The 20,782-nt window shown below is 27.7% G+C and overlaps 2 protein-coding genes across 4 annotated transcripts in view; one reads left to right on the top strand and one right to left on the bottom strand.

Annotated features, from left to right (window-relative positions):
• Window positions 1-20,782, bottom strand: part of LOC129606243 (tubulin beta-3 chain) — a 112,968-nt gene that overhangs the window by 40,267 nt on the left and 51,919 nt on the right. The gene's annotated exons all lie outside the window — the stretch shown is intronic.
• LOC129606244 (2-amino-3-ketobutyrate coenzyme A ligase, mitochondrial) lies at window positions 7,762-9,757 on the top strand. Its single transcript, XM_055516449.1, has 2 exons — window positions 7,762-8,058; window positions 8,694-9,757. The coding sequence occupies exons 1-2, from the start codon at window positions 7,810-7,812 to the stop codon at window positions 9,711-9,713; spliced, it is 1,269 nt and encodes a 422-aa protein (XP_055372424.1). The 5' UTR covers window positions 7,762-7,809; the 3' UTR covers window positions 9,714-9,757.

Consider the following 20,782-nt stretch of genomic DNA (forward strand, 5'->3'; position numbering starts at 1 on the left):
AATCTATTTCAAATAGCCTACGAGATAGAGAATTGCACAATGAGTATTTTAATATTTTAACAAATAAAATAAACATTTGTACTTCATAACACAGTTAAACTTTTCTTTTTGCTCTATGATATGAAGTAAAACCGCTTTGTTTGGTTTTACGAGTACTTCGTATCACAGTTCTTCTTGAATACCTAATTGTATCACTTTTCATTTTGTGTTAACAATTGTATCACAATTTAAGTTTCAATTAATTTACAAAAAATTAAATATAAGGTATTCAAAATGATGCAATTATTCAAAACAAAACAGTTCTTTCAAAAGACTACAACGTTCTTACAAATTCGATTGTAAAAATTATGAATTAAATATTTACTTTCGTAATGAATTTTTTTAAATATTTTAAACAAACTTCAATATCCAAAGTGTAAAATAACACCAACACTTTGTTCCACAATAATAATTTTTATTAAAATCTATGATTTCTTACATAATATTTCAATTATTACTTCATTTTCAGAGAAAATGTATTCGAGCAGCAATATTTATTTGGGTATCTCAGAAGATAATGTACTAATCGAACATAAGAATGTAAAAATAATAGATTTTAATAAAAACTATTATGAAAAAAATAGTTAAAATTTTTTTATTATTTTGATACCAAATACTGTTTTTAATACTGTTTAATATTAAAAAATATTTTACCAAAGTTTGCCAAAAATTGTAACAGAAAGAATTTTTCCAAAAATATTTATATTTGATAAAATTAGATATTTTATCAAAAAATTCAATCTTTTTTAATAAGCTAACTAATTTTTCCAAACAGAAGTTGTGAACCATTTTTAAATTTAAACAACTCGGTATAAACCGACTGAATTATATCCTGCACCTTGACAATCTGAGTTTACAAATTTGGTTTTGAAATATCTGTCAAGTCATTCCATCAAAGCTTCAGAGATATATGTGACCTAAATTATTATTTTTTCTTATTATTTCTTTTATTACTTATTCTCTATATTTTTACAAAATTTGCTTAAACTAAGAGAATAAAAAATATGGCATTATTATATAACAATAAAATAGTGTAAATGCCACAATAATTTAATTAACTTGAATCATTGTCATGTGGAGATACCATAGCACAACAACAATTTCAAAGACGTGCAACAAAATGTATGCTCTGTCGAATTGTTATTATTATGTGGTATACAATACTATTTCTATGGACGTACAACACAATAAAATTTAAGATATTTAATATTACTATGTTGTTTATTAACGTACGACAAAATAATTGCTGAAATTTAAAACACTATTTTTATATGAAATTTTTGTTGTACATCAACAAATTTGCATTACAACAGAATAACGCAAGTTCAATGTACTTATCTGTCCTTTATGACAAAAAAACGCAAAAATATCTTAGAAACCAAAAGAGCTAGGACCGTGAGAGTGATAGGGATGGATAGAGCTTCAAAAATTATTAAAGATGGCATTTTTAACTCATTTTTTGTCATTTTGCGTTGTACGACAGTATAATTTTGGGGGTTCGACGACATGTTAACTTTCTTATTTCAGTGGAATAGTGGAGGTTGAAAAAAATTTATTTATTTAAATTTATTTAATATTCTGTAACACTTCCGCTGAGCTAGGCAATACACATTTCAATTGGTAAGTCCTGACCACATCAGATTTTTTTGCAGTGTACCTAATTTTTATTCATGAACTTTTGATAATTTTGTGGCGTAGCTGTATGTAATCACATATGTATGTATTTACATAAATAAAAAGTTTGTATCTTCTTATGTAACGTAGCTTATGCTATTGTCAATTATTTTATTGAAGTCGACTATAATTTCTAAAAATTTTAGAAAATTTAACGTTCAAATTTTATTAATTTCTAAATTTTATAAAATGCTTAAGATAAGCATTAAAATAAAATTAAAAAACGTTTGCATAATCATTTTTTTTTTTAAGTTTTTCACATAGTTTTTTTCTTAAATGGAATATTTCAGATATTCTATCTGAAGACATGTTTAGAAAACTTCTACACCCTTTAAGACAGAAAGCTGAAATTGTACATAGATCTTTACTAGAGACTTATTTCTGTAAAAAAAACTTTTACCTATCTCGCAAAGTTATAGCCCTCCAAAAAAACAAAATTTCCGTCAAAACTTACTGTTATCTAAAAACCGTTTTTTCCAAATTTTTGATATCGTTTTTCTTCTAACATACACCTCAGGTTGTAGGAGTCTTAAATAAAATTTTAGCAGCTCTTAGATTGCTCTTACAGCCTTGAAGATAGAGAGCTGAAATTTAATATATACATAGATCTTTACTAGAAAGTTATTTTCGTAAAAGCAAATTTTTACCTATCTCCCCCCTCTAGAATTTATACACCTAATAATCCTAAAAATTCAATTTTTATAACATAATATGCAAAATATAACACAAGATTCTAACGGTAAATTCCATGACATTAAAGAATATAATTATTTTTTTTCTCAACTCACGCAATTAACCATTAAAATCGAGCATTATGTTAACCTCTCTTTAAATTAATTTTTGTTTTTAAATAAATTTTGAAGTTGCTTGGCAGCTACCCGAACCAGTACCCCGATCATATCCGATCATATCCATTTCATATCGACTCAGAATTCGACGCTGATCAAAAACATACACTTTAGTCTTTATCTCAGACCATTATTTTTTAGCGTTACAAACGGTAAGGTAAATTTAGTATATCCTTCGAACGTACTTGTTCTATGAATCGTCGCCCTTCTGCTAAAAAATCTCAAATTCACTAATTTTTTCGAGAGAATTACTTCAAGATATTCAATTTTTATATAGTTAATTTCAATAAAAAGAAAACTATTGGTATAGTTAATATAGCTAATTAAAAGAAAAAATTTCTGATTTATAAATGTAAAAATTATTATAATATTCATATTTTATTTTTTCTTTGGGAACCTGTTTATATAAAACTGGTATAAAAAAATTAGAAACTTGCAATCTTAGAGTTCAAAAATTACATAGATAATCTGTTTATTTAATTGCGTTATGACATTACAAGAACATTTAGAGGTTTTTGAAAATTTCTCACAATTATTAGTTCTTTAAATACGTATCGAAGTCATCACTGATAGATCCAATCGAAATACTTTACAATTTATAAAGATCTATTTTTGAAATTTGACTAAATATTAGAACATTAAATAATGTAATAAAACTAATACATTTTGTGCATTGGATTTGAATTTGAAACTAATTGAGACGTCGGAGAACATTGTTGTAATACCGAAAATGGTAGCTCTATGAAAACGTGCTAAGCAAATATATATATTGTCGTCTTTGGAGAGCATTTTTAGTATTGTTCTTTGAGTACTGAGCATTTTGAATTTCCAAGCAATACTTTTAATAAAAAACTTTTTGGAAATATTGTGGGATTGGATTTACAAAGTTAAGTAATTATGTAAATATTATACAAATGCCTCTAGCCCACGAAAAAATCAAAGGAAAATAATCTTTATATTAGTATTAGTATGCATAATTAGATAATTGATTATTTAGTAACACTATTGTTGGAATATCTTTCATAAATATTTATGAAAATTAATTTGGTTTCTTTATTTCTAAAAAAAATCTTAACAAAGTTATTGTGGCAAAATTGAAATGTTTACATATTTTTCTTCGATTCTGAGTTATTATTTTAATTTTATCCGTGAAGCAATATATTGAACGACAAGCTCATTGATAAGCTTTCCAATTTTATATATATGTAAGTACATGTAACAATATTTACCGATCGTATTGTGTATACAATAGGTAGGTTACGTAATGGCAACAAATTTTGCATATCGAAATTTCAGTGGGAATACACTTTTCCATGGTAGGGAAGTGTACATAAACTATTTTTAGCAACCTGTCGGTCTGTCGGTCTGTGTGTGCACGCGTGTATCTCAAGTTAGGCTGAACCGATTTTAATGAAATTTTATATGTAAGTTTATTTTGGCTATGGCACGAATTGATCCCCTTTTGGGATGTATCAAGCTTCGGAAACTGCACTTTTTACCGGGTCTGTTTTACATTTTTGAACATTTTGAAGAAAATGTTCAACAGATTTATTTGAAATTTCATATATAAGCTTCGCTCGACCTTTCGCGAAACGTCCCAAATTTTAGAAGAAATCAGGCGTCAGCAACTAGACGTTTACTACGGGCCAAATATACATTTTTGCGTATATTAGGAGAATTTAAATATTATTTCATTGAAATTTAATATTTAAATTCTTCGTATTAAAACAATGAACATATAAATTTTTGTGAAATATCAAGGCTTGAAAACTGATCCGATTTTACATTTTTCACCATATCTACGGAACGAATTGATGCAGTTTTTTGAAATTTGATATTTGAGTTTTGGTTGTTACCGAAACTAGCTCGCGAGCGGGAATTCGGGTAGAACAAATCGGAACTCTACTAAGAGCCAAATTTACATTTTTCTAGGTGTGTTAACTAAAAACTCACTAACGCCCTAAAAATTGGAAAGAAATATTTAATAGGCATTTTTATAATATTCTGTAACACTTTCACTTAACTAGACAATACACATTGCGATCGGTTATATGCTGGCCACCTCAGATTTTTTTTTATCTTAGATATGTATTAGCACCACATAATTTTATGATACAAAATAACAGATGGAAAATGCATTGATATGAAAATATCTGAAAATGACACAAAAATATAAGTAGTAACTTAGTCGGCGATCTAACTTAACGTTGTAAAATGTAGATGAAATAAAAGGAAAATAACAATTACAAATAAATATTTCATTTTAAGAAATTTAAGGAACATAAGGTATAGTGATAGATATTGTATTAAAAAATTTATAACATGTTTACAGTTAATACGTTCATACGTAATACGTATTCGAAATATTGTAATATCATAAATGAAGTAATAATGCTCTATAATTCTTTTTTTTGAAAAATGATCACTTTCAGTTTCAGTTCAATTAAATAAGAAAGTTAATCATCTACGTCTCCGCACAAGCAAACTAACTTTGAATCTATTTTTAATAATAAATAATTCTTATAAAAATAAACTGTATACGAAATCAAATAATGTGCTACCAATCTTTAAAATAGTAAAGAAATTTTACTACTTTTTCAAAAAAACTACTCCATTTTCTATGTATATTGCAAAATGAAATGTACGTTTAAGCTAAATTATTTCAAAAATATTTCAAAGACCATAGCCAATCTGTTGATAGTATCTGTGACTTCAATTGTGCTTCATAAAAAGCTTAAGTACGGTATTACAATACCTTTACATTGTAAAAAAAACTGCTAAAGCTTTTGATGCATTTTTGAATACATTTTTAATAATATTAATACATACTTTGACGTTTGTTTGAAAATTTCAATTTAAAGTTCTGTGTAAATGTTAATTTTCAACAAACGTTACCACATCATTAAAAACATAGCATTTTTAATTCTGTATTTCAGTAAAAAAGCTTAATAACTGGCACTTTATTGCTGAAAATATATGCTTGTTTATTTAATTGTTTATTTCTGTGATACCCAATTTACTTTCATTTTACGTATCCACTACATATAAAGACGCATTTATGAAAAATGTACAATGTCAAGAGCTTTTACTCAACTTTTTGGAATTTGATACTTTGTAAAGTTTACGTCGTAAGCGCATTATTGAAATTATAGTATTTAAAAGACGTTAAAAATTTTAATATCTATAGTATCTATTTAAAAGACATTGCTATATGAGATCAAAATAATATAAAAAAATGAACAAGTGCAAATAATTTTAAATTGTTGGGCTTTTTTTAGCTACATTTACTTCGATTTTGAACAACATTGAATTAAAAAAAAAAATAATAATTTTAAAGAAGTCAAAACAAGTACTACAATATTAAATTGTTTTCTACAATTTGAAATTGTTTTAACAGCAACATTGTAAAAATTTGTTGTTTTTTTATACCCTGCACCTTCGGGTATACTCACTTTTGCTCAGCGTAAAATTCTGCGTTGATTTAAACATGTCCGTCCGTCATTCGTCCGATCGCGCATTACTCAGAAACAAAAAATGCAATCGACATCAAACTTTTACAAATTGTTTCTTTTCTGGCAAGCACGGCAACTATTTGAATTCGGGTAGTTACCATACAACTCAAAGAGGTTTTTTCAATATTTCAAAAAGTAATAGAGAGCAAATTTTGCAAAGATGTGTCCAATTACACTTCACATATGTTTTGAAAATTTTAATGGAATGGCTGCACTGGTTCTGGTAGCTGACATACAACTTTAAAAGACAATCTTAAATATTTGAAAAATAATAAAGTTAGATTCATGAAACTTGGCAGCCGTGTGTACAATGGCAGCTCACATATACTTCTGAAGTTTTGGTAATATGAGTTGACAGGTTCGCGTAGCTGTCATACAACTGCAAAAGACAATTTTAAATGTTTGGAAAAATAATAAAGTCACATTTACTAAATTACCTGTGTCTAATTATAGGTCACATATATCCCTGCAGTTTTGGTGGAATGGCTTGACAAGTTCGGATGACTGCCATACAACTCCAACAGCTAATTTTAAATATTCGGAAAATAAAAAGCCTAGATTCATGAAGCTTGGCAGTCATGAATCCAATTGTTGGTCACAGATATTCCTAAAATTTTGTTGGAATGGCTAGACAGGTTCGGGTAGCTGCCATACAACCTCAAAAGCAAATTTTAATTATTTGGGAAAATAACAAAGGTAGGTTAATGAAATTTCACAGTTGTGTGTCCAATTATAGATCAGACATATCCATGCAGCTTCTATAGAGTGGTTTGACAGGTTCGAGTACTTGGTATACAGCAATTAAAACTTGGTACTTCAAAAACAAATTTTAAACTCAGATTGCCAAGGTGCAGGGTATAATTCGATCGGTTTATACGGACTGAAACGTTTTCACTCGTTTTTTGTTAATTTTACTTTTCGACATTTATAAACATAAGTATATATAAAACAAAATACAACACAATAAATGCTGGAGCTTTATAAATTCCGTTTATATAAGTGTTCTATAAATTCATGAAATGTCAGAAATTCATGAATTCAACATATATATTGTTCCATATAATTCCACATAGTACCATATGAAATATGGAAATCATAATGAAATCTAATGTACAAATTCTTTACATTTCTATTTTACGTTCCTAAATGACATTAAAAATAACAATAAATGTGTATAAATAAGTATGTACATATAATATAATAACTAGGGACATGTATTCAGAAGGGTGTACAAAAGTCTTCATACAAATAAATATATGTATGTGAATATTATGTTTATTATATTGTACTTTAATTATGTGTCTTGTATGTTAATTGTACATATTTGAAAAATCGTAAAGAAAAATTATCTTTAAAAAACCAGAGTTTTCGTACCAGTTCATTCTATATCACACGCTTAATATTAACATTGTTTTTATTGTTGGATAATATATTTCCATAGCAAAAAGTCATTTTCATACTTGCTTACATATTTATATAGATATCAATGCATATATAGGTAATAGCATATTATATATAGTTTGTTTTTTTAATTTTATAAATAATAAATTAACGTAAACATATATACATGTATATAAATATTTATGCATATATGCATATACTTGTGACAAAATAAGGAAAAAATCATATTTTTTCTCCGCATGTTTTATTAACTGAACAATAAATTTTCAGTTTGCCATCAACTTTCATTACGTTCTGGACTATATTTGGGTTTCATTTAAGAATTGCAAATTAAAATGAATATTTTGAAAAAAAAAAATTTGAGTATAAGCGGCCACATAATATATTTCTGCATTCGATTTAAATCGAATTCAGCTGAAAATGATTTAAAGAAAATTCTTTCATCACAAATTAGTGAAATCAAAAAAAATGGAACATATAAATCTGAAAGGATCATAACGTCAGCCCAAAATACACAGATTAGCGTCAGTGGTACTAAGAATTCAGTATTGAATTTTTGTGCTAACAATTATTTAGGATTATCAGTAAGCTAAGAACAAACACATTTTTTTACTTTATAAATATAATTTTTTTTGCTCTTATGAACACATACATATGTATATATAATTGAATATTTTAAATTTACCTCGATCTTTCGCTTTCAAAAAATTAACAAGGTCATTTCATACATTTAAAAAAAATTTTGAAAACAGTTTGAAACTATACCAGGTACTAAATAGATTAATGTAAATGTTCAAAATGTATTCATCAAGAACTTTTTAAATTGTATTAGAGCTCTCAAATTCGGTAGACAACACTGTTTTAAACTAAATAAACCATAACATATTTTACAAAAGAAGATTTTTAAGAAGATATTTTTATTTTTTAAGTAAAACGTTGATTGACTCAGTAATGTTCTACATAAAAAAAATATATAATAAACAAAATATGTTCTACAATATTAAACCTGTCTAAAGAGCAATTGCACTACGATTATAATAAGGTAGCATGACCTTGAATTCACGCACACTTCGATTACGATGAAAAAATAGATATTTGAAACTTAAAACTCGGTGTTATTAATTAACACCACATATATTAATTATGTTTATTTTTTTTACAACAATGTATTCATACAAATTTTCATTTTTAATGCAATTTTGTAAATTTTTTATTTTAGAACAATAAAGATATTATAGAATTCAGTAAAAATGCTCTTAATAAATATGGATGTGGCTTAAGTTCAGTACGTTTTATATGTGGTACACAAGATATTCATAAAGAATTGGAAGAGAAAATTTCAAAATTTCATCAACGTGAAGATGCCATTGTTTACGCTTCATGTTTTGATGCCAATGCAGGTATATTTGAATCTATATTAACACCAGACGACGTTGTGTTATCAGATGAATTAAATCATGCTTCGATAATTGATGGGATACGTTTGTGTAAAGCAAAAAAATTCCGTTATAAACATTGTGATATGGCAGTATTAGAAGATTTACTTAAAGAAAATTCAAGTTCAAGAATTAAGTTAATTGCCACTGATGGTGTATTTTCAATGGACGGTAATATTGCACCGTTAAACGAAATTTGTGATTTAGCTGATAAATATAATGCGTTAGTATTCATTGATGAATGTCATTCAACAGGATTTTTTGGTAAAACAGGACGCGGTACTGAAGAATTTTTTGATTTAAAACAACGAGTTCATATAATCAATTCAACACTAGGAAAAGCGCTCGGTGGCGCTGCTGGTGGTTATACAACTGGTCCAAAAGAACTAATTGACTTACTAAGACAAAAATCAAGACCTTATTTATTTTCTAATTCATTACCACCACCAGTTGTAGCTACTGGTATCAAAGTTATGGATATGTTAATGAATTCCAATGAATTGCAAGAACAAATAGCTGAAAATGTTAAACATTTTAGAGAAAAAATGGCGAAGATCGGATTTGTTATTGGTGGGCAAGACCATCCAATTTGCCCCGTTATGTTAGGTGATGCAAAACTAGCTGCCGAAATGGCAGAGGAAATGTTGAAAAGGGGAATTTATGTAGTCGGCTTTAGTTATCCTGTAGTGCCAAAAGGAAAAGCTAGAATTCGTGTACAAATATCAGCTGCACATACAATTGAAGAAATTGATAAATGTATTAATGCATTTACTGAAGTTGGAAAACAATTAAATGTCATTTAAAATTTCAATTATATAAGTATTAATAAATTTAAAATAAACACATTTATCCGTGGTATAGAATTTATAACAATGTAATGCAACTAAAAATATATTTTTATCCATCTACTTGCTTTCCTACCATAACTTTTTAATATAAACAGATTCAAGTTACTTGTTTTCAACACATTTTTATTTATGCAAAGATTTTTCACAATATTTATAAGAAATAACGTCGGTCTGCGGTAATATTAAAAACACATATACATTTTGAAATTCACTTTCCTAACTACTTTAATTTTAATTCTATTATAATGAAATTTAATTATAATTAATTTTTATAATAAAAATTATTATATGATAATGAAAGCCAAAATCTAGTATGATTTGTGTACTTATTATACACAACTCATTGAATTGAAATTATTAATATGTACATAGAGTAGCTCCCACTCGTATTCATATAACGAAGCGCAATTTGATTTTTTTTCCAAATGAATAAATTACTACAAATTTTTCTTAATTTTGGTTTTTTTACAAAATTGGTTGCTTATCATTAAAATTGAATCAAAACAAAAAAAAAATAATATTTGTTTTTGGAACTATTCAAGAAAAACAAAAACAAGGAAAAAAAAATGCTCACAGTCATATTCGTACAGTTACGAGTATATAAAGGCACCAAAATTCTTGGAAACAAATTGTGCAATGTTTGTTTTGATAGTTGTTAATCATTTTCCTTAGTTTCGATCAATAATTAAAAGTGTTTGAATACATAATTTTTATTGCGTTTTAACGAAATATATTACTTTTATTTAAACTGTGGACAGGAAATCGAAAGAAACTTCAAAAGAGTTATGGAAATTGATTGTAGCTTATTATAAAAATTTAGTGGAAAGGAGTCGTTCTACAATTATGTATATTATAAAACGTTATAACGATGAAAATAGAATACAGAATAAGCCACGAAATTTAAATAGAAAGCTATTAAGCAACTGAGATAAAAGCATTATTATCCGAGAAATTAAAAATAACCTAAAAACAAGTGCTCCTAAGCTAGTGGAAATAGTAAAAACTCAACTTTCAAAATGTAAGGCCAGAAACAGTTCGATAGACTATTAGAAAACATGGTTATGATGGTAGAGTTGCGAGAAAAAAAATTTTCAAAAAGAAAAATAGGTTGAAGTGCTTAGAACTTGCAAGCCAGCACAAAAAAAAACAAAATTTTGAGTTTTAAAAGCACGTAATTTTTATCAACGAAAGTAAATTTAATGTTTTTGGTTCTGAGGGCAGACAAATTGTCAGACAAAAATTTATAACCAACTGTAAAACATGGTGGAGGTTCAGTGATGGTGTGGGGGTGTTCTCAAAAGGTTCAAATTTTATTTAGATAATGATCCCAAGCATATATGCTTATAAAATTCGATCACGGTTACTTTATAACTTTCCGAACGTTGTACAGACACCTCCCCAATCTCTGGATATTGATCCGATTGAAAATTTATGGCAAGAATTAGACAACCGAGTTCGTAAACAATAAATAACAAGTGTAACAAAACCAAATTAGTGGAAGAATGGCGTCAAATTTCGGGTAACATCACAAAAAACCTTGTTGAATCAATGCCAAACCGATTAAAAGATGTCATTGGGAATGAGGGCTATGCAACAAAAAACTAGACTTAAAATTAAATTAAGTTTGTGCTTTTAATAATATAATTAATGTGATGCTGTACGAATACGACTTTGACTTGAATTTGTTCAATGATTTTTAATAATATTTTTTTTAACAATTTTGTTTGTTAAATGTAACTACTATTATTAAATAATAAAACCTGATTAAAATATTTGTAAAATATATTTCACATTTTCTGTTTTATTAAATAGAATTAAAATATGATTCCTATACGAATATAAGTGGGAGCCACTGTACATATATGTAAAAATTTTAATGTTTCATTTTAGCCATTGTATCACAAAAAATAATCAACATTTAGTACCAGTATGCTTTTAGATTGAAATCAAATATTAAAAGAAAAGGACATAATCAAAAACATAATTTAAAATCATTACATCTGAAAGATGATTAGGGCTTAAGAACTGGACAAGAAAAATTACGAATTAAGAACCGAACAAGAAAGATTAGAGCTTAAGAACCGAACTAGATTCTCAATATCATTAGAGTTAAAATTTACATAAGGAAAAATGACAATACTTAAATAGCCTAACAACTAGACTTACAAAGGAATTTTTTTAAGAACTAAATTCTATAAGTTTTATAAAAAATACTTTATGAGAATTAAAATTTTTTATGACTTGCTGAAAGTAGTTTTGCTATGAGACTAGCAGATTTTTTAACACTTCAAGTGCTAAGTCTTTATTATAAGAACCTTTCGAGAGTTGCATAAAAACCAAAAAAAAAACAAAAAAAAATTATGAGAGTATTGGAGTGTAGTATCAGAATTTTATGAGAGTTTTGGTTAACTTTTTAAGGTGTTATTCTTGAAAATTGTTACTTGGGTTACTAAGAGCCAAATGTATTTTCTAGGTATGATAACTAAAGGACTACTAACTTCTTTAAAATTGGAAAAAAGGTATTTTCATTGTGCAACACAAGATAACAAATTACAATGCACATAGGCAAATATGTTTGCAAATTGACAATTCATGTTTTAATGAAGACTCCAAAAATCAATGATCTAAAAAAAAACGTCACTAAAAAGTGAGTATTAAAAACCTAGTAGTCAAAAATATTATCAATTTCGATACTTTAAAATATGTAAACCAAACTCCAAATTCATATTCCTCAAAATTATATAACAACACGTAAAATTAGAAGTTCACGAAATCATTAAATTTATATCATCCTGGTAAAATTTACAAAAAAAACACGTTAGAAAACAAAAAGGTGGGGAGATTTCTTCGTTTTGAAAAAATAAGCTGTGCTAAAAAGGCAGCTGTTGAGATATTAGCCTCGTTTTACATTTATTTACTTGAGTATTAAGAAAAAGTGTAATCTGAATTTTATATGTACATATGTACGTGCATGGGGATTGGTACTTAAAATTTGTAAAATAACTTTACTTCCATTTTGAAAAATTATCAAAAATTCGGCCACTTATGTTGTTACGGAAGAAATAAATGAAATTGTTAAAGGTATATCTATACAAAAAATATAAAATTAGCGTTGGGAAATATTTAAAGTTTATATTCAAATATTCAATTAATATCGACAATTAAGGTATTGGTAGACTGATATATCCAAATCATAAATATCGAGTATAAATATCGCGGAAAATTCAACGATATAATAAAGAAATATTTCGATATTTTAGTAATATTGTCTCAATGAATAGATTAAATCTATTAATTGAATTAAAATCCCGTAAATTAAATCCATTAATTTGTTTTGAAGTATATCTGGGACTTCCTTCTATTTAAAAAATTTCTGGAACTGGAAAAGCAAAAATATTAGTTTTTGAACTTCAAAAGATTCTCTTTGATACGTTTTTACTGTTATTTTTTTTAAGTGTTAAAAAAAAATTAATGTTAAAAATAAATGAAACTTATATATGCATCTCACATGGTGATAAATTCTAATCTCAATCAAAGCTCTTATGGTGATAAATTCCAAGTTCTAGTTCGTACAAATTGTGATACTGTCACAAATTGACCATAACCTGTTATAATTAACCTGATCTAATAAATAAAAATTTATTACTACACGTGGAAAACAGTGATACTATAAAAACATGTCATCAAAAACAGATTTGTACTCACAATAATATTGCTTCTATATAAAAAATCGCAAACAAAATAATTAATTGTTATATGTACTTTATTTCAATTCATCATTAAGCCCACTTGGAATAAAGAATTTCGCAAAAACAAAAAAAGTATGTGTGGTAAAAAGTATATACTAAAATTAATTTAATTGGGGTTTTAATAATTATTATAACCAAATATAATACAAGCATTTTAGAAGCAAAAGAAAAGCAAACGTTTATAATGTGGCAAAGTCTCAAACTTCAATTATTTTGTAGGAAACTTTGTAAGAAGATTTTGCTTTTATGGATACTATCATTCACTTCTAATTTAATTTAATCAAAGTTATGTTTGTCTGTTTTTGTTTTTTCATGAAAAAATTTATTAACTGCGACTTAAGGAAAAATTTTGAGATTTATATACATATGTGTATATATTTATGAATGTATAAAGCTAAAAATTATATCTATACATTTATGTATTTATGTATGTAACATAGTTCATGATTTATATAATATTATATATGCACATAGCTTATGATTAAATTGTTGTACATACATAAACGTATATGGCGAATAGCAAAATAAATTTGGATCACACCAAAACCTTGAAGGGTAGCACCTTCACGTAATGACCACTTGAAGGGGGCCTTTCCGGTATGAAATTCGCGAATGATGCAATCCACAGCGAACTTTCACAAGTTATTTTTTTTTCTCAACGGCTGTTGTGAATGAAACTCGGCAGTCGTGTGTCTAATTTCAGGTCAGATATAATCTTGAAATTTTGGTGAAATGACTTGACAAGTTCGGGTAGCTGCCGCTGCCATAGAATTCCAAAAGAAAATTTTTAATATATTTGGAAAAATATTAAAGCTAGATTCATGAAGCTTGGCAGTCATGTGTCCACTTATAGATCAGACATAATATCCGTGAAGTTTCTATTGAGTAGTTTGACCGGTTTGAATTAGTGCCACTCAACAATGAAAGCTAATTCTAGATTTTTTATAAACACATTTTAAACTCAGATTGTTAAAGTGCAGGGTATTATTTAGCCGGGTTATGAAATATTTTTGCCTAAATATAAAATAGCTTAAAATAAAATTGGAAATTTTTATTTCGTAAAGAAGATTTGCTGTGAAGTGATGTTTCTATTAAACGAGTTCGAATATATGTAAAAGTAAATGGAGACTTTTGTTGTTTGAAAATTTTGCGAATGTAACCGAGTTGTATATAACATAGTATACAGACTCGGATAACAAATTTAACTGTAATTAAAAACAAAGCGCTCATTTTTCAAATTATTTTTATAAATTCACAAAAATATACCATAACTATTGCAAAACTTTCAAATGACAGCACCATTAGGAGCATTAACATAATGGTTGAACTCAACAATTAATTATATTAACCAAGATAAATAATTTTTTTTGTTGACAGGACTACTTACCGTATGTTTTTTGTTAAATTTAAAGGGTATTTTCGGAATGGCATCTACGACGCATCAGACATATCGTATCATTTTATAAAATATCAATAAAAAAATTTTGCCATGTGTTATGTTCAGAATATATTTGGTGTTGTGTCTGCGACGTTGTTAATACTGAAATATTTGTCAAATTGCGTATTCAAAATTTTTTTGATTTCACATAAGCTTTTTTTGTATACTTATTTCAGTTGTAAGTAGAAATTTTTAAATTAAAATAAATTGAAACAAAAAATTTTTCATTATACTAAGCTATGGAATTAAATAATACAATGCATCAATATTTTTAAGTTTTCAAATGTAAAACAATACAATGTGTTTAAAAAAAAAGAATATGTACATTGTATCAAAAATTAAATTAAAATTTAATTTTTTTTCGATTTTGAAAAAATCGTGCAACTTTTATCAGATGATTCCGAACAAACTCAAAACTTGCAGTTTTGCAAAAATGAGGTGACAAAAATTTATATTTGGCTAAAATCACCACTTGTTAATATTAACTCATTCGGTTTCATAGTCAGAGTAAAACTGATAAGTATATCTTTTTCTAACTTCTTTGGAAATGTGTTAAGAATACGATTGAAAAAGAAAACGTCAAATATAATATAATTTGAACTAAAATGCAACAAAAAGTACTATTTTTTTATAAAATAATGTAAAAGTTTTAATTATAATTTTTTAGCATCCTGAATTTAAATTTTAAATTTGAAGGAAATTGGTTGATTATTTCTCTCAATATACGCAAAAGAGTAAAATTGGTTTGTAAAAACACTTAATTTTAGACACTTGACATGTCTCAAAAGTTGATCAATCCGTTTCACAAAATTTCATGAACAGCGATTAAGCCGAACGTGAGATATACACGTGCATATATAGGCAGAGATACATTATGCTAAAAATAGTTTATTCACACTTCCCTACCATGGAAAAGTGCCTTTGCACCGAAAACTTGATATGCAAAATTTCTTCCCATAACATAACATCTCTTATTATATGCAATGCGATCGGTAATAAGTAATGATAAAGTAATAAATAAATTCAATATGATCCTAGCTTAATATTCAATCAAGCATCATTTTTATGAATCACTCGATTAGTTGAACATCGTAAACATCATCAGTTATTTCAAAATTAAATATTTTCGTTTTCTAATTTCTTCTCTTAATTAAATTTATTTATATATAGTATGTTTCTCGTAAAGTAATATATCGTAACTCGATCTAGAACATTCTGGAATTAGAAATTAAAGACACACAATATTATCTTCATCTTTAAAAAAAAACAAAAACTTCCCCGATGGGTTAGGAAGAAAAAATGTACAATCATGAATGGACATAATCAATACAATTCTGGGTAATCATGAACGGACGAATGATGCTTTTTCATCAAATAAGGTAAAAAGTGATTACAAGTGGCTTTCGAAAAATTTAGAAGATAGATATAGATAAAGAAAGGCATAAAAACTAAAGAAATTGGCGATAGCATAATGCAAATGACGCAAGACGTGCTACAAAGAATTTAGGAAATCTCAAAGAGATTAACTACTATGAAGAATAGATATACAAACAACCCGAAGAGATTTCTGAAAAATGTCAATAAATAAAATACAAATTGGCACATGGAACGCTAAATAGAAAGCACGAATTGGAGGTCTGTTGTCAGAAACTCACTTTGGGAAAGATTTGGATGTGCTAGGCTTATAAATGCTATTGGGAAAATCAACCTGGTAACCATTCGAGTAGAGGTAGTGCTATTTTAATTAAGGAATCCATAAAGCAAAATGAGGAATCCAAAATTGAGATGGAGAAGGTTTATGAAGTAAGTAGGTAAAAAATTAAGGAAAGCTATTTTACTGGCAATCCGACTTATTGGACTACTGATACCAACAAAGTCCGGGATCTTATTGACTTTTTTATATCTAATAGCATTTCAGCAATTTTTTTAATTTGGAAGGTAATTTTAATTAAAAAATACAAGAGTTACTGAATTCAAACCTGTTTCAAGTAGTTATCCTAAAAGTATAACTAATTTAATAGTACAAAAAAGATAGAGTAGACGTATATGGCAAGAACCGCGTCACCCAGATAATAAAACGATTGTGAATAGGCTTTCTCCAACGCTAAAAGGAAGTAGAAAAAACCCAAAATCAGTATGATATGAGAATTATATAAAGAGATTATCGGCAACTAAAGAAACGAGTTCTTCGCTGCGTAGACCAACGAAGAGTACTAAGAAATCAATAAAGCAAATTCAAATAAAGCAATAGAGATAAGGATGAACTATTTGTTGATCACTTGGAAAAAATCTTTCAACCAAATGAACTAAATTCTAGCGTTTGTTAAAAAAGATTGTTATGGATAAAAACAATATGGCTCTATTCACAAAAAAATTGCCAAGCTTGTCAGTTTAATTATTTATAAAAGTTTATGACCATGCAGGTGCGTTTTAGGTTGGGTTAAAGTTGCCCTCTATAGATAGTCCTATAACAGTTAGGGTCCGCTCATCTTTGATTTTCGATGATTGACTTACGATGAGATTTGGCTGTTTTCCTTTTTTTAAAGAATTGGTTGATGCCACATTGCCTCGCTTTTGTGCATTCAAATGTGAAATCTTAGGTTGACATAATTATGTTTTATATGACGTGTAGACAATTAAGGATACAAAACTGAAATTAAATACTTTTAAAAATTAATGTCAAATGTCTTTTATTTTAAATAATGTTCGCGAAATTCCGGTGAAATTCAAAATATTCAAGTAAATTGGTGGAATTTTGAGAACATAAAATATTTTGCTACTTTTAGTATCTAACGTTGTATTAAGTGAATTTTAAAAGTCAATGGTTTCCCTTCAGCAAGTGAAAATACTGCAAGGCGAAATATATCGACTTTTTTAAAGAGTCTGGTAAGATATTTGCAATCTTGTAAAATATTCCAGCAATCTAGCTTAGCTTCTGGCTTAGGCGTTGTATGTGTGAGCTCCATTTGAAATTTTCGTCCAACCAAAATCTAAGGTATTTATATTCAGCCACTTGCTCTAGTCTGTCGCTTGTAATTTTAATGTTTAAATGGCTAATTTTCAATAACGATGAGTTCATTTTGTTTTGTAAGCAACTAGAGTTTTCCGCACTAAATACAATGCATACATCATCTGTAAACAAAAACATTTTTGCTTCTATGTTAAGCAGTTGTAGTGACTCAATATACATATTAAATAGTAATGGTACGAGAATACTGCCCTGCGGAACGCCGCAACCAATTTGTTGCTTTTGACTTGAAATTCCTTACACTTGTGTGTATTGTGTTCGGTTTTTCAAATATATTTCGAACCATTTGAACGCTTTTCCTTTTATGCCGAAAGTTTGAGGCTTTTGCAATAGTGTTTTGTGATCGACAGTATCAAACGCTTTTGCCAAGTCCATAAATACTAAGGATACCATTTTGTTTTTATCTTTTAAATTCTGAACGCAAGTTACAATGTCCACAAGAGCTGTTTCAGTGGTAGATTTCTTCTTAAATCCATATTGGTACTTATGAAGCAAGTTTTCTTTATTTAGAAACTCTCCTAGTTGGTTATTGACAACTTTCTCAATGATTTTTCCCAAAACCGGTTCTATACATATTGGTCTGTAGTTTTTAAAATCATTCTTATTGCCTGTTTTAAATACTGATACTATTTTTCCAATTTTTAGTTGGTTTGGGAATATTCCGCCATTTAGTGATTTGTTTACCAGAACCGATATTGATCAGCATAAATTTTCGTTGCAACTTTTAAGTATTTCGGTTGACATATTGAATGTATCCAAAGCTTTCAAATTTTTAAAATGCTTAACAATATTGTAAATTTGTTCTTTGTTCACTTTCTGTAATTTGAAATACTTTTTTGTGTGGAATCGTTCATAAAACGGCTCCAATAGTTGCAAAGTGCCGATTTAGTTCGTTTATTTTTTGTAGTTCTTCTTTTTTGTTTGAACCATTTAATAAACTATTTTGTTTTGATTTACACAAAATTTCATTAATATAGTGACACGTTTTTGAGGAATTGTTAGCGTTCTCAGAAAATTTTTTGGTAAAATATATCCTTCATTTTGAATGCCAAAAATTTTTTGCATTCGCAGCTTGAAGTAGTTCATTATCAATCCATGGGTTTTCAATTTTATTATTTTTTTTCTAGTACTACGATATGATGTTAACTTTTTCATTGAATTTTGATATGAATTCTTCAAACAAAGTAACAACATTTGTTACATTGTCGAGAATAATTTGCTCTTCGTTTAGAAATCGATTTAGACTTTATAAATTTGTATATTTAGCATTTGACCCATTATATTTCTTAAAAGCATGGCATTTACCGTTAGTTTTTTGCATTTATAAAAACTTGGTGCCAAAAATTTAAATTTTACAAATTTAATATTTTAGGCTCATAAAACCAGCGATCTGGAACTAAAAGGATATTAAAAATTTGAACAAAATGAATTTTAGATAACGGTAAATTTTAAAGCCCCTTTTTTGGAAGAAGCCAACCTTCTTTGCGTTTGCAAAATTGTAAAAATGCTTATGGTTTTGCTACTGTAAATTGATATAAAAAAGCACTTTTAGGGTTTTGAGGGCGTGTAGTTCTTTAACGGAGGGGAAATAAGTAAAAATTTTCTTAAACGTAAATTAGTTTCTAGTAAAGATTTGAGTATATATGAAATTTTAGCTTCCTATCCTGAAGTTTTGTAAACGGGTCCAGAGACGGACGAGCGGACAGAGTGAAACTAATAAGTACTCGTTTTAAATTTTTTTTTTGGTTTTCTTAATTCTAAATCTAACCTCAGTAAAAACTAACCATCCGATCATCACAAAAGTTTAGAAAAAATTTTGAAAAATCGGTCGGTTTGAAAGGTGTGCAACTTTGGTTCTAATATGATGAGTTTGATAAAACACTAGCATAATTAAATAAAATAAAATGCCACTTTCTATTGTAAGAGCGTTTTTTGTCTTATATGAAATAAAAATCTGATGTGGTCAGTACATAACCGACCGCAATGTGTATTGTCTAAATTAGTCAAAGTATTCCAGTGTATTATGAAAATGCATATAAACACTTCTTTACAATTTGCAAAAACACTAGTAAGCTTTTAGTTAACGTGCCTAGAAAAATGTGAATTTGGCTTTTAGCAGAGTTTCATTTTGTGCTGTCCGAATTATACGAAAAGTCGTCGGTATCTTCTAGTAACAAGCGGAATTCAATTATTAAATTTCAAGAAATTCATCAATTTGTTCCGTAGTTTATGATAAGAAATGTAAAATTGTCCCCAGATCAGTTTCTGCGGCCTGCTTTTTCCAAAAAATTTATAGGTTCACTGTTAAAACAGTTTGAATTTAATATTATTCGAATTTAAATATTAAATTTAAATGAAATCCAGTTGCTGACAAGTAAATCTGTTGAATATTTACTTCAAAATGAACAAAAATGTAAGACAGTCAAAAGGTCTAGTTCTTGAGGCCTGATATATCACAAAAGTTGATCAGTCCGTGCCATAGTCGAAATAAACTTACGTATAAAATTTTATCAAAATCGGAGCTTGAGATACAAACGCGCACACACAGAACGACAGTTAGTTTATTTACACTTTCGAATACGAAAAGAGGTCTGAAAAAGAGTTCTATTCAAAATGAAAAGAACAAAAGAGAAAAAATTAGAAAAGCACAACTAATTCTGCCAACCCTGGGTTTAAAACTAGATCAACATTAATTGATAAGAAATTTCTAAGTATATTGACAATGAAATTGCTAAAGAAATATTTGTGAAACTTCATGCAAAAATGGTATACTATGGCATATACTTCGTATTGACGATGACAACTGCGA

This window comes from Condylostylus longicornis, unplaced genomic scaffold (genome assembly GCF_029603195.1).
Source record: "Condylostylus longicornis isolate FDR11 unplaced genomic scaffold, ASM2960319v2 ptg000018l, whole genome shotgun sequence".
In the NCBI taxonomy this organism is placed as follows: Eukaryota; Metazoa; Arthropoda; class Insecta; order Diptera; family Dolichopodidae; genus Condylostylus; species Condylostylus longicornis.